Consider the following 14,687-nt stretch of genomic DNA (forward strand, 5'->3'; position numbering starts at 1 on the left):
GTTCACTGTTTGTGTGTGTCTGTGTGTGTGTGTGTGTGTGTGTGTGTGTGTGTGTGTGTGTGTGTGTGTGTGTGTGTGTACAGGTCGACGATCATTTTCCCACACATTCTTCCACGATACCTGGCCACCACCACGATGCACCAAGCATCACTCACAACCCGTATACACACACCCACACATATTAGGGGGCCAACACACTCCAGGTGGAGCGTGTGAGTGTCCTCTACGATGAAATAACTACGTTATTACAGATAACGACCTATCGCCAGTATTGGTAGTAAACCTGAGTATCCTCTGATCCCATACTGATAAAGACAGACTCTTGAAAACATGGGGAAAACGGTGAGCTGCTAAGGCTTCTGTGTCTAGGTAAGGTCTGGAAACGCCTGTATCAGAGTAACATGATCTGGAAACGCCTGCATCTAGGTAACAAAGCCTGGAAGCGCCTGTATCTAAGTAACATGGCCTGGAAACGCCTGTATTAAGGTAACATGGCCTGGAAACGCCTGCATCAAGGTAACATAGCCTGGAAGCGCCTGTATTAAGGTAACATGGCCTGGAAACGGCTAAACTCTCAAATCCCAAGAGGTCCCTGGTGTAGCGGGCCCTCTGTCTCTGTGTGTCGAGAGAAACGCGGGCTGGGTAGGTATAGCCTCCACCAGGGGTGGCCGGCTGTGCGGGAGCTGAAACAAAGAGAAGCACTGTCTTCCTCCCTGGGGTATGGGATAATAACTGGTGGGCAATGGGTCGCCACCACACAAACGTTCCTCAGCCTTACCACCACGACCTTGAGCTACGTCTGGGGTAAACAACATGGGTGATTCACACGGGATTTTCTCCCGCCGTAATCGCTTCAGACAAGTTCACCTCCCTCGCACACACACACACACACACACACACACACACACACAGCGAAGGTCCTTCGTAACCATCTTGACTCACGAAGTAACCCAGGACCCCCCTCCCTCCATCTCCCGTGCTACAAATAATACGAACACAAAATCCAAACAAACCACGAAACTTTAAATTCAACCTCACAACCCAACTCACGCGAGGCTGCTGGGCTGACCACAAGCCACGCCACCCCGGACATCGTAAACACACAGCCCCGTAATTAACGTTCCTTCACCGTACCATCGCCACGTACTAACCAAACCCAAGATAATTCGTTACCAGACTGAAGCCTTCATCAAGAGCGCAGCCTGGCCGGTGCCCGGGTCAGACCCAAGCCTAATAAGACGGTGCCCACTCACGGCTAAGCCCAGGGACGCCACAAGCCTCTAGGGAAAGCCATATAAGCCCGGATGGCGTCCAAGTATTACCAGCGGGAACTCATCTAATGTCCCTAATTTAAATATACAACTTCTGCTTCCAAGAAAAAACTTTGGTTAATTACAAACTTATGTTTATAAGCCTTGTGAGGAGAGGGTCAGACCGCTCTTCAGCGTCTCAGAAACCGAGGGAGGGAGTAGCGGCAAACCTTGACAGGACGCCACACCAGTAAAAGTGAAGCAAGGAAGTTGGAGTCAGCAATAAGCCCAACAAAGGATGAAGCACGACGAATGAAGCGACAATAAAGGGAGAAAGGGGGAAGTGACGACGTAATGTAACGTGAAGATCAAATAAAAAAAAACGACAGAGAAAGCTAGGAAATACGACAACAGGTGATGCAAAAAAAATGTTGGGGACGAAAAAACAACGGAAACAAGAATGGCGCTAACGCTCTCCACGGAAAACAAACAGAAAACGAAGAAAAGACGAGAGAAAGTGGGAAAGGTAAACAATGGCGACGTCCACTAGGAATGTTTGGTGTTACTTACCGGGGTAAAAGACCACGATGATGGAGACTCTTGCCCAGGCTGACGGAGCCTGGGAGAGGGGGAGGGCCAATGACAGGAGGGGTGCAGAAACAACATGACAGGAAGTCAGCCTCGTCCACTTGGCGGAACCAAAAGTCAAGAGGTGTGGTGATGTTGTGTTTATCTGTGTTCGGTAGGTGTTGTCCTTCATATGGGAGTTGCATCTTAGGGGTGAGGAGGGGGGGGGGTCTTATTATGATTCAGAATATGTAAGTCTGGTGAGAGGAGTCCACAACGCAAGCGAGAAATCGTGACTCGAACATGCCTGGGGTGACTAGTTTCGGACGGGTGTGTCTGGTAGAATCGATTTTACTTACGACTGGGTTGAGAAGGTAGTTGTGTGGTACTTCTTACAGCCATTTCGGCGTGTATATGTTTTGTTAATGTCGTGTTTGTTGGGGAAAGAAGTGTGTAAGTACGTGTGCTTGAAGCAAGACGCAGGGGTGAGCTTTTCAATTTTAACTGGGGGCTGAAGGGGTGACGTGATGTGGTCCGGGGGTTGTGGTGTTACGATGAAAAGTGTGACCAATATGGTGGTCATGTGACGGTGTTACAGTGGTAGGCGACGTTATCAATACGATGTAACATTATCAATATGGTGGATGTGACGTCCTCACAGCAACTACGTGGTGACGTCAACAACTTGATGTCACAACATCAACTAGGGGTGATGTGACGCCAATTACGCTGTGACGTTATCAATATGGTGGCAACGAGGGAACAACAGCGATAAGGACTACGTAACTATACCCCCTCTCTCTCTCTCTCTCTCTCTCTCTCTCTCTCTCTCTCTCTCTCTCTCTCTCTCTTCTATATATATATATATATATATATATATATATATATATATATATATATATATATATATATATATATATCCACGTGGTAGTGATGATAATGGATGGGCAATGCGAATATAGGAAATGGTGGTGATACTGACGGTAGTGATGATGGTGGTAGTGAAGATAGTGATGATGATGGTGAGGCCAGCCTCAGGAGGAAGTCCCCACAAGACGCAGTACGCTCGCCTACGTATCGATTGCCGGACCACACTTTGTATGATGCTGTGCTGCTGCTGCTGATGATGATGAAACCCTCACTGCACTGCTGCTGCCTCCTTCACTGCACTGCTGCTGCCTCCTTCACTGCACTGCTGCTGCCTCCTTCACTGCACTGCTGCTGCCTCCTTCACTGCAATGCTGCTGCCTCCTTCACGGCACTGCTGCTGCCTCCTTCACTGCACTGCTGCTGCCTCCTTCACTGCACTGCTGCTGCCTCCTTCACTGCACTGCTGCTGCCTCCTTCACAGCACTGCTACAGCTAACATCACAGCTTCCCCCGCTGTTACTGTTCCTACAGTTATACAGCTATGGTCCGTCCTGCTCCTGCTGACACCGATGCTATCCTTCGGTCTGACTCCTGGCTGACAACACCGCTCCTGGCGATGCAGCCCAGACGGAGATCAAGGAAAGTTCACAATGCAATTACTGATATTCCCAGGTCAGTGTCGGGTCCTCCCACTGTGTCCACTTTTGATCACCCTACTTGAAGTAAGGCATACAACGTAAACACTTTTCATTCTTTCCTGAAGAGTTCCACGGTTATCGTACTTCAACAACGTCCGGCATTTTTTCATTTTTACATTCTTTAACCTGCCTCCTGCTGCTGCAGGTTAGGGGGAGGGCTGGAAGACATACTACTTTATATCTTACACTACCTTTAAGGGTCAGAACAAAGGTCAGACCCAAGGGTCGTAACGCCGTGCTCAGGGGTCGCATCCTACCGCTCATGGGTCGTACATGCCAACCGGTGTACCGTAGTCCGTGCCCTTAAGTCATACTCACCGTGTATCTCCCTGAAATATCCTCACCCTTATGGCCTAAGACACAACCACTGTGACGTCAGGGCATGGGGGACGATTGGCCCCATGGATAAAACAACTATAAACTAAGGGATGTCCAGGGACGCGACAGACACTAAAGGACGTTGTCTGTCCTGGGACACCTACCTTGCCCTCTGAGACTGCCCGCGCTCGGCTCCGTCCTGCAAGGAAAAAAAAAAATAGATGCAATTACCGTGCTTGACAACACTGAAACTGAATAAATCTTTAATATCACACAAAGGTAATTAGTCCCAGAGATGACTCTGCCTGTAGAGGTCATCCGGTACATGATTATGTTACAACAGAGACAGTATTACACGTATACTGAGGTCATGATCAAGATTTCAGATGGCTATGAGTGGGGGACATATACACACACACATTTACCTGTTACGTCAAAACACAGGTGGTACTAGAGGTAATGTTAATGGTACAGTTTACTTGTCACAATTAAAGTTACAGATTTACGTGTCCAGAATGTCTTGGAGTAAAGCGAATCTTTAATTTACTGATGTACTCTGGAAACTAACATAACATTTTCTGTATATACGAAGTTCACTGTCCAGTTTCAGGTATTCTGGAAAAAAAAATCTTATGGTTCTATACCTGTAATTTACTTCATTGATCTATCTCATGACCGGTGTGATATTCAAGTTACCCTTTTCCATTTAATCCTTTAAACACGACGGTGCGTTCAATGTGCACGAGGGTGCGATCACTGTGCACGAAGGTGCGATCACTGTGCACTACGGTGAGTTCACTGTGCACGACGGCACGACCCTTAGGTCTGACAGTCCAGCCTCTGACCTGATCCTTATCGCTCACATAAACTGCCGGGCCATCAAACCTAAATGGGCGTACAGTCGTGCTGACTTGAGGGTCGTACCGGCGTCGTGCCTAAGCCTATGTGCTCACTCTAACTCACTTCACATGACTCCCTCCCATACATACCCCTAAACACACCAAGACAGGTAAGGTTAAGGCCTTCCCCTGGTCCTACAGTAACAGACCCTGCTGGCCTCTACCTTCACTGCTACCACCACTTAAGCCCCTCCAGTACGACGACCTCACATAACCCCTCCAGTAAGACGCCTCAAGTCGTTGTATTCAAGTGGTCATAATACCAGGTTGGTCTGACGCGTTGACTGTCGTCCATCAGATACGAGGCCCAGGGTCGAGCCAGCCAGAAAATTGGAATGCGACGATCTGGTGACTCCCATGTCCGGAGAGCCCCCCACTTCAAGACCCCAGGAAGGGATTAAGATACAGAAGGAGATAGGGGTCATGTTACGAGACGGTAGTGCGGTATGTCCACCACAATGTGATGGTGTGCTTGACGCTTACTACAATCTAGGAACGCGGTTGCCACATGTTGCCCAAGCTCTCCACCAGGATTACATCAGCACATCGATATCCGATTCTAATCTGCTTATCCGACGCTTTCGCTTATTCAATATCCCAACGAACGGCGACGTTGTATAATTGGATGACCGGATGGTGATACCAGACACGTGGCAAACAGACTGACGAGAGACGATATTCTAAAATCTGGACATACAATTAAGAAACCGCTACGTGAATATCACAAGACATGTTCATATATCTTTCGAAATCACGCTAGGCCAAATTCCACATATTTTCAAAGCACTCCAGACCATATTCTCGTGCGCGAACAGACGAAAAATGGCTTAATTCGCCCACATCCACTGTCTAGCTGTACTGCACCAACACCGGACACCACCCTTACCCCCCCACATCCACAACCAGGCCTCACAAACATCCCTATAGTTTCCCCTGATCGCTCCATGTGTCCTGATTCAGCCCAATGACAGCACGTCGCTCCCTGTATACCAGATACCTGCAATTCGCTCTATCTCATCCCATATATTGTCGGATCTCCATAATCCGCAGCAACGAAGTCAGAGATCAATGTGTACGAACTATTCCTTAGGATCTGTTCGAATTTTCCTCCTTTACAGCTGACCTTATCTTCTCTCCTTACAATACCTAAACTCCCCCTCCCCTCTTAACCACCAACCCCCTAAATCCACACCCCCCCTCCCTTCCCGCAGCAAGGGCACGCGTCATCCACGCCAGCTATCCCCACACACACCAGCACCTGCCTCACAAGACTGTAGAACCTGCTCGACCAACCACTGAAGGGCAGTAAACCCTCCCGCACCACACCCATTAAACAAGTTGCTCTCATTACCGCAGACATAAAAGAAAAATAATGAATGCATAATTAGATAACTAATTAACAGGGACTCATGAATTGTCACTAGAGGCAAAAGTAATCATTTGTTCCACACACACACACACACACACACACACACACACACACACACGAGGGAGGGCTGGCCTGGAGGGAAGACGAGTCTGTTGTTGCCGCTGCTGCTGCTGCCGGGGTATGACAACACGGGTGACATCCCTTACAACACTGGTGACAACAACACAGGCCTCACCCGCCACCTGCCCATTATGAGAGAGGGAACGGGAGGAGGGTTGAGGGGAGGTGGAGCCCTCAGGAGGAACAGGCGGGTAAAAAGACTGAGGGGAAGGGACAACAGCAAGCAGGAGCACCAGCAGGAGCACAGCAGTACAGTGACGAGGGTGGAAACAGTAGGAACACAGTGAGCAGGTAACGTCCAGTAACAGCAGCGAACACTGAGCAAGTACCGTTACGGAACAGAGGCTTACAAAGGAGAATTAAGACCAAGAAATAATAGGTAACAGTAAGCAGGTAACATGTGAAAGACGATAAATGCAACCCAACAACAGGGACAGACCAGCCATCAACAGGAAATCAAGCGAGACGCACCACTTGAATGGGGGACCCACGCACGAGCACGTGCACGTGCGTGTGTGTGTGTGTGTGTGCGTGTGTGTGTGTTACAGGGAGCGAGTTTTACAGCCGCGTTGCCCCGTCTATTCACCTTGTGTATATATACCATGTCTTTACTCCTATGTGCGAACGCAGGTACACAGCCATGCCTACACCAGGTGTGTATCTAATGTGTGTGTGTGTGTGTGTGTGTGTGTGTGTATTCTATGTACTTTTGTATTTTATGTATAACTCTGTGCTTACGAGGCACGTCTGTCTACGTGTGTTTATGTTTGTTTTGTGTGTGTGAGTGGCGGTTGAGGATGGGGGGGGGTCGTGAATGTCACGTGTCGGGGGCCAGGGTTCTCCAGGCTGAGGGGAGGGGAGGGGGCGGGTTGTTAGGGGTGGGGGGTGGGGGCAAGGTGACCTCCCCCCTCCCCCCACCTAACAATCACCACCACCTGCTCAAACCACCACACCCGCCGCCGCCACCGCTGGGGTCGACCTCAGCGTTACATGATCCCTCTCCTTCACTCACTCACTCACCAGGAGATTCACACTCATCATTACTCACATCTCACAGCCCACGCTAGCTTAACTATAGCTACTCACAATTCATAACTTCCACCATGTAAACTACATCTACTCAGCTCACTATCCACACCACATTATCTATATCTACTTACAACTCATAACCTACATAATGGTGATCATATCAATTCAACTCAAAATCTACACCAAGCTATCTATATCTACTCCTAACTCATAACCTCTACCAGTCTACCTACCTACCCGCCACTCACATTTCACAAGTTATACCAAGCTAATTATACCTACAACCCGCAGGATGCTCCTCTCGGTTACCTCCACAACCAGACAGACGTATCACACACGAAAAAATGTCTTTACTTGGAATCGAACCCTTCAAAAAAATATTAGATAGAATTACACGAATAATGATTCCGTTGTTACGACTGGTACCCCAACGGTTCCTCCTCACTCGATCCAGCAGGATCTGCGGTACACGGTACCATACCATCCCTCTACCACGGTACACGGCGTCAGAGTACGAGGTACGAGGGGACACATCACGTTACCAGGCACCAGGGGAGTGACGGAGACAGGCGACCAGGAGCCAGGTCAAGGAACACACAGTGAGGCAGCTCAGGTAACACGTCCAATATGGCGAGGAACGTCAGGGCTGAGGAATCCACCGATGTTGAACGTGCAAACAAAACAATGATGCTGGCGGGGGGGCGGGGGGGTCCCCCTGAGTGTTGGATGTCGTGAAAATCGCACACACACACACACACACACACACACACACACACACAAATGAGAGATGAGATTTTCGCATGATCAAATCTAACCAGTTGACTGCTTGCCCACACTGAGATGGAGGAGGTGTATCGATGTGAGGGGAGGAGGAGGAGGGATGATGACTTGGGAGGGAGTGGGGTGGGAACAGAGTAGAGTTACCGGCGTAAGAGAATAATGTTTAAGGTTGAAGATGGATGATCGCTGAAGGAGAGAAGAGAGGGTGGGCGACAGGACATTGCTGCCAATGTAGGAGAGCACGACCACATCCTCCAGTCTCTCCTCACATGATGAACATCACCTAATCCTCATCCTACGTAAGAGCTGGGGCGCTTTCTGAGGAAGTGGTCGTACTATACCTGGGGTGGATCCTCTCTCTCTCTCTCTCTCTCTCTCTCTCTCTCTCTCTCTCTCTCTCTCTCTCTCTCTCTCTCTCTGTTCTTAAGGTATCATACTGACCCACTGCTCTCGTGAAAGTGTCCTCGCCACGTGTTCAAGCCCCCGCGAACTGGATCCGCCACACGCGTCTTACCTGCTGCTTCCCACAGCGTGTGGGTCAACACCAGCAGCAACACGAAGGAGTGGCCGCTGTCATGCCCCGTACAACAGTGAACCGTCAGAACTCTCCGTCGCTTGCCTCTCCCTCCACAGATAACCTCACCACCTGGGCCCGTCGTGTCTGCACCACACCCGCTTCTTGCCACTGTGATTATCACATCACCTTTCACCCCAGACGGCCAGGCATCACAGGTCATAATGAAGATGGAAAGCAAGGGCTAGATCGACTCTACCACCTCACCTCACCACAACAAACAACACAGATAACTCACTAAATCATTCAACGCTTCTTACTATTTCTTCTTCCTTACGTCTCGTCAGTGTGAGAGGAGGAGGTGGAGAGGGGCAGCCGTCTCACCTTACACATGAGTCAGTGAGTGCGTGCGTGCGTGTGTAATCAGAGACTGAATGGCGGTTACCTATATGTTGTGTGTGACTATGTGTGCACGTGTAAGTCTCCCTGCTTGTGTGTGTGTGTGTGTGTATGTGTGTGTGTGTGTGTGTGTGTGTGTCTGTGTACGTGTGTGTCTGTTTTACTACCTATCCCTACATACTGGGTGTGAGTTCTACACTCATGCCCCTCCTCCCATTATCTCTATTTTCACAAACTTTTCGTAAGTTTTCATTGATAGTTGATCATTTTCTCGGGGCTTGGCTTGTGTCCACGACCCTGCTGCCGGGGAAATGCTTCCCCACGCCCCTCCGGCACAACCCTCCGGTCTAACTCCTGCCTGTGTCCCACTGTTCTGTTCGTCTCCCCTCGTTCCTTTCGCATTTACATGTATTTATGTGTATGTACATATGTAAGTACGTATGTATGTACGTGTATATATCCATATGTCAGTGTGCATGTCTGCACCTGAAATGTGCGTGTGTGTGTGTGTGTGTGTGTGTGTGTGTGTGTGTGTGTGTGTGTGTGAGAGAGAGAGAGAGAGAGAGAGAGAGAGAGAGAGAGAGAGAGAGAGAGAGTTTGACACCACTAGTGATCCTGATACTAGATGGTATCAGTAACATAACAGGTCGCCACACAGCTGTTATCAGGGCATCCGTTACACACCCAAATATTGACCCACTTTCACCCAACACCTGCCAAAGATACAGTGTTTACACTCCGGGACGAAGCCTGGCTCTCACCCCTTACATACACAACACTAAAATGATAATTTATATCCAGTCAATAATAATAATAATAATAATAATAATAATAATAATAATAATAATAACGATAATAATAATGCTTTATCTTTCATACTTGTTTGCCGTTTCCCGCGTAGTAGAGCATTCTATTTTCATTTTCTTTCGTTTTAATGTCGAAGGTTCCGGTCAAAAATCCTGCTGGTAACCAGGACATTGATCTCAACAGCTCTGGAGGCGATGACAGACTTGCCTTTTCAAAAGGGGCAGAACGCAGTCGTCTGGGGAGGCCTTAATCCCCCAGCCTACCCCCACCACCTGGGGTCCACCTTACCTCAGTTTCCTGGGACGTCTGGCGACACCCCAGGGGCGTTCTCCTACCCACCACTTCCGCCAGATGGTGTGCGCCACGTAACATCGCATTACGCAACACCACACCACATTCAACGCATCATCCACCTTGGGTCACATATGTACCGTCAACAGTGAGAGAGAGAGAGAGAGAGAGAGAGAGAGAGAGAGAGAGAGAGAGAGAGAGAGAGAGAGAGAGAGAGAGAGAGAGAGGCAACATTCGGTCAACGACACAACACACGTACAGCCCAACATGATCACATCATCAGCTGTGGCATTACCATCCCGTATACCCATACGTCAACCTGGACTGCCCCTTCCACAATATACCAGCAACAAGCCTCCACAACACACACTAAACACCAATACACACCCTTGTAGCGCACATCTGCCACGCACACATACAGGAAACATAAACCACAAACAAACTCCTGCAATAACGCAAATACACAGTAAGTATACAGTTATAAAACAGCCCTACAGTATCACACAGTCAGTATACAATAATAATAAGCCTTACAGTAATCATACAGTAAGTATACAGTACTAACAGAGCCTTGAAGTAATATACACATACAATAGGCATATAGTAGTTACCGTACACATACAATACGCATATAGTAGTTAACGTACACATACAATACGCATATAGTAGTTAACGTACACATATAATACGCATATAATAGTTAACGTACACATATAATACGCATATAGTAGTTAACGTACACATACAATACGCATATAGTAGTTAACGTACACATACAATACGCATATAGTAGTTAACGTACACATACAATACGCATATAGTAGTTAACGTGCACATACAATACGCATATAGTAGTTAACGTACGCATATAGAAGTAAACGTACACATATAATACGCATATAGTAGTTAACGTACACATATAATACGCATATAGTAGTTATCGTACACATATAATACGCATATAGTATCTACTGTACACATACAATACGCATACAGTACTTAATAATACAACAGACATGATCTTCGCTACAACAGTAGGTGTCATAGACCTCACCCGGGGTGGGGGTGGGGGGGTTGAAGCCTTAGCAAGGTCTCTCCAGAATAATGACCAGGGGACCACGGGACCTCCCAACCCCCCTACAGAAACCTCTCCCAACTCCGTGTGTCAAATGATTGGCATTCCAATTCAAAATTCTGTTTTAACGAAGCAAAACCATGCAATACACGGGTTCATTACCTCTGCGTTCGTTAACTCTATTATTTGTTACAATAATAACAATGATTATAACTCCGACGAAAATGCATCTCGATAAAATACAACCTTGAATGTATACACAATAATTCCCATACACTGAATACAGCGAATGTATGGGCGCAGTTGTTTTTATTTACTTCGTGTAAAAGAGTAAAGTTGAACAGCTGGTGTAGAGCAAAGCCCATGAAGCCTATTAGGGTCATATTCCCTTAAATATAGCCAGTAACCTCCCTACTACACACAGCACTTTCTTCCTACCATAATATAACCTTCACACACACAAAAATGGTATCAGAACTATGAGAGCTGAGCTACGAGCAAAGACGAAAGGCTTTACATCTGTCCACCTTGAAAGACAGAAGAGTGAGGGGTGATCTGATCACGCTTTTTTTTTTTTTTTTAGAATAAATCGATGATGTGGACATTGAACAGCTCTTCGTAAGATGTAAGGTAGAGGAAGCAGAGGACATAACCTGTATGATGTTTGTTAAAATGGAACAGGAGAAGTACTTTTATAATATCCTTAGTACAAACGCTGAAGAAAACGCATTGGATTAAGAAATAATGATACAGCGCATGACGTTATCACCAACACACTGTATGTAAGACGTTGTAGATAGCACAATGAACGTTATCAATGCGTATGTGAGAAACACAAAAACACACAAAATAACCAGTGTGAGGAAACTGTACCCAAGAATTACCGTCCCTCTGTGACACTTGCCCGTGCAGGATCATATATACGTATGTACCTCCAGCCTGACGTTTCGCACAGCTCCCGTCTCTCTTGATCCCACATCCATGTGTGGTGGCCAGCATGGCTGTGGTCTGGTATGGATGTGAAGGGACACTGCAGGCTGGTGCATGGTTCTGGCGTGTAAGGCTAGTGTGCTGGTGCACATCCCTGGTGTGGAAACCGTCAACACAACTTGTGGAGGTCCCGCCACGCATGACTGGTCGGGCACTTTGTTTACACAGGTAGTGGGGCGGGGTGGGGAGTGGGGGAGTCGTTCGCTGCCTTCCCCCGCGGCGCATCATTCAAACACTAATCCCCCCCCACCCCCCCATCTTCCATCAACCCCCACCCCAGCTGGCCACCACCTCCGGACCTTCCACAGTTAGATCACGTTTGCCAGTGACAAATATTCTCTTGGAAAACAGCAAGTTGCGCTCAGTAATGACACAAACTCTGACACTGTAACCTCAGCTGCCTCAACCGACAACCGTCAACTATTTCCAGCACTTGTTTACGTTAATAAAACTAAGACACATCAGCCAGGCCACAAAGGACACAGTGACGTAATCACGTTAACGACGAGCACGACGCTACGACACTTGAGCAGTAGGAGACGGTACGACATGTGCCCCCGACGTAAGTCTTGTCATCATACAACCAAGAGTCGTTCCGTCGTGCTCAAGGGTCGTGCTACCGTACTCAAGGGTCGTATCGTCCTGTTCGTGTATGATGAACGATCCTTATGTAGTTACATGTCCCCCTACCCTTCCCCAAGGACAATCCATTTTACCAGGGGGACGTGCAGTGTCGGGGGGGGGGGGGGGGGCTGTTCCCCCAGGTAACGAGCCAGTCAGGTAGCAGGCCAGCTGCCTGACCAGCCACTAGGCTACACCTTCAACACCCGACCAAATTCTCCTGCTCTCCACCACCTGCAAGGGGAGGGAAGGGGGCGGATGGTAAGGTGGGGGGGGGGGCATTCCTCCCATTCACCAAGACCACTGTGACCCCCCACCCACCCCCCACCTCCCTTACTCCCAAGGCGGTACCCCTCATCTCCTTTTTTACAGAGGTACTTACCAACCCGGTGACCATGTGATCCCCTCGTCTGAATCCACCAGGACTTTAACCCCTCACTGTGCCACACACACACACACACACACACACACACACACACACACAGGGGCCTCCGTGGTGTAGTGGTTCGCGTTACTGACCATGAGGCAGCAGGCCACCTCCAAAGGGATGGGGTTCGCATGAGTTCAAATCCTGGGCGTGGTAGCAGGCCCACACGCAACCCTGGTGTTCATCCTCTCCTTGGGGTTGGTTGATAACATGTCCTGGTTTAGGCTGTGGTGTGTGTGTGAATATACACAGAGGAACAGACATAGTACACACGTACAATGTAATAAGATAAGGGCTATATTAGAGTAAAATTCTCTACCTTTACATTTTGCAAAGGAGTAATGATGAACCACAATATGATAAGGTCGTCAGTACAGAGATGCAAAACAAAAAAACAAAACACAAAAACTTACTGTGTTACAGAATATGGCAGCGGGTACACAACTGACTGTTGACAAGTTTATCTACCCCCAAACCCTGACAGCAGTGTTGGCACCCCAAACCTGGCAACATCGTTGGCAACCCTAATCCTGGAAACAGCGCTACTACCCCCACCCACCCAGTGTTACCACCGCCATTCTCTTAGTGTTACCATCCCCACCCAGCCAGTCTTACCATCCCCACCCTGCCAGTGTTACCATCCCCATCGTACCAGTGTTACAATTCCTACCCTGCCAGTGTTACCACAGTCACCCAGGGAGTGTTACCACCGTCACTCTGGCAGTGTTACCACCTCCACCCTGCAGGCTTCCCATGCTTGGGGCGAGGGAGGGAGGGAGGGAGGGAGGGTGGGTGGGTTGGTGTGCGCCTGACCTGTATTGCCAGCTGGCCGTAGCCATACCTACCCCAGTACCAACCTCTGGTTTCCGCATAGCTTCACCACACGAGCTCTACCTTACCCGAGCTTTCCCCACACTGCCTCAACTTCAGAGCCCAGCTTCCCCCCATTACGAGGTGCAGCTTAGTGCAGCTTGGCCATCAAGCTTACAGCAGCTTCCCGCTGCTATGGTCTCCGTAGGTTGCTGTGGTACGGGCGCTGCTGTGGTCTCTGTAGGTTATTGTGGTGTGGGCGCTGCTGTGGTCTACGCAGGTTGCTGTGGTGTGGGCGCTGCTGTGGTCTCTGTAGGTTGCTGTGGTGTGGGCGCTGCTGTGGCGGCCGCCTGTGTTTCCAGAGTATCTTAACCCAAACATCAAACAGGTTCCCACCACTGGGAGTCTACACAAGACAACGGGACTACACTGCTGGTGTCTGTTACAAGACCAGAGCCAAGCGCATGATGGATGATGAGCTGGACGCCGCAGCCGCCATACCCGAGCCACGACCTCATCCCACACACCCACCCCCAACCACTGGGGGTACACCTGGGGGTGCCTGTGTAGCCTCTATACCCACGTGTGGTAGGGGGCGGCCAGCCAGAGTACACCTGGTGGGGGCTGGAGGCGGCTCGCCAAACAAGGATGGGCTGAGTCACAGCTGACAGGGGCCAGCCAGACACACCGTCAAGTTAGCACAGACTTGAATTAGGTCGCCACAGCCCCACCTTGGGCAACCACCGTCTCTCAATTTCGGTTACCCACGGTCTGCAAGTTGGGTCACCACCGTCTCGACTTGGGTCGGCAGGCAATGTTGTCCACAACACACGTCACCTCTGTGTCTTAGGCC

General features: G+C 49.1%; 1 protein-coding gene across 7 annotated transcripts in view; it reads right to left on the reverse strand.

Annotated features, from left to right (window-relative positions):
• Window positions 1-14,687, reverse strand: part of spir (spire type actin nucleation factor) — a 225,843-nt gene that overhangs the window by 192,093 nt on the left and 19,063 nt on the right. For 5 of the 7 annotated variants that reach the window (XM_071683432.1, XM_071683435.1, XM_071683437.1 and 2 more), the window contains exon 2: window positions 3,868-3,902. In XM_071683432.1, the coding sequence (XP_071539533.1) occupies window positions 3,868-3,902 (35 nt within the window). Of the gene's footprint in view, window positions 1-3,867; window positions 3,903-11,918; window positions 12,138-14,687 lie in introns of those variants that run through there. The other 2 variants (XM_071683436.1, XM_071683433.1) reach the window with 2 other exon arrangements.

Source organism: Panulirus ornatus, chromosome 36, assembly GCF_036320965.1.
Source record: "Panulirus ornatus isolate Po-2019 chromosome 36, ASM3632096v1, whole genome shotgun sequence".
Classification (NCBI taxonomy): domain Eukaryota; kingdom Metazoa; phylum Arthropoda; class Malacostraca; order Decapoda; family Palinuridae; genus Panulirus; species Panulirus ornatus.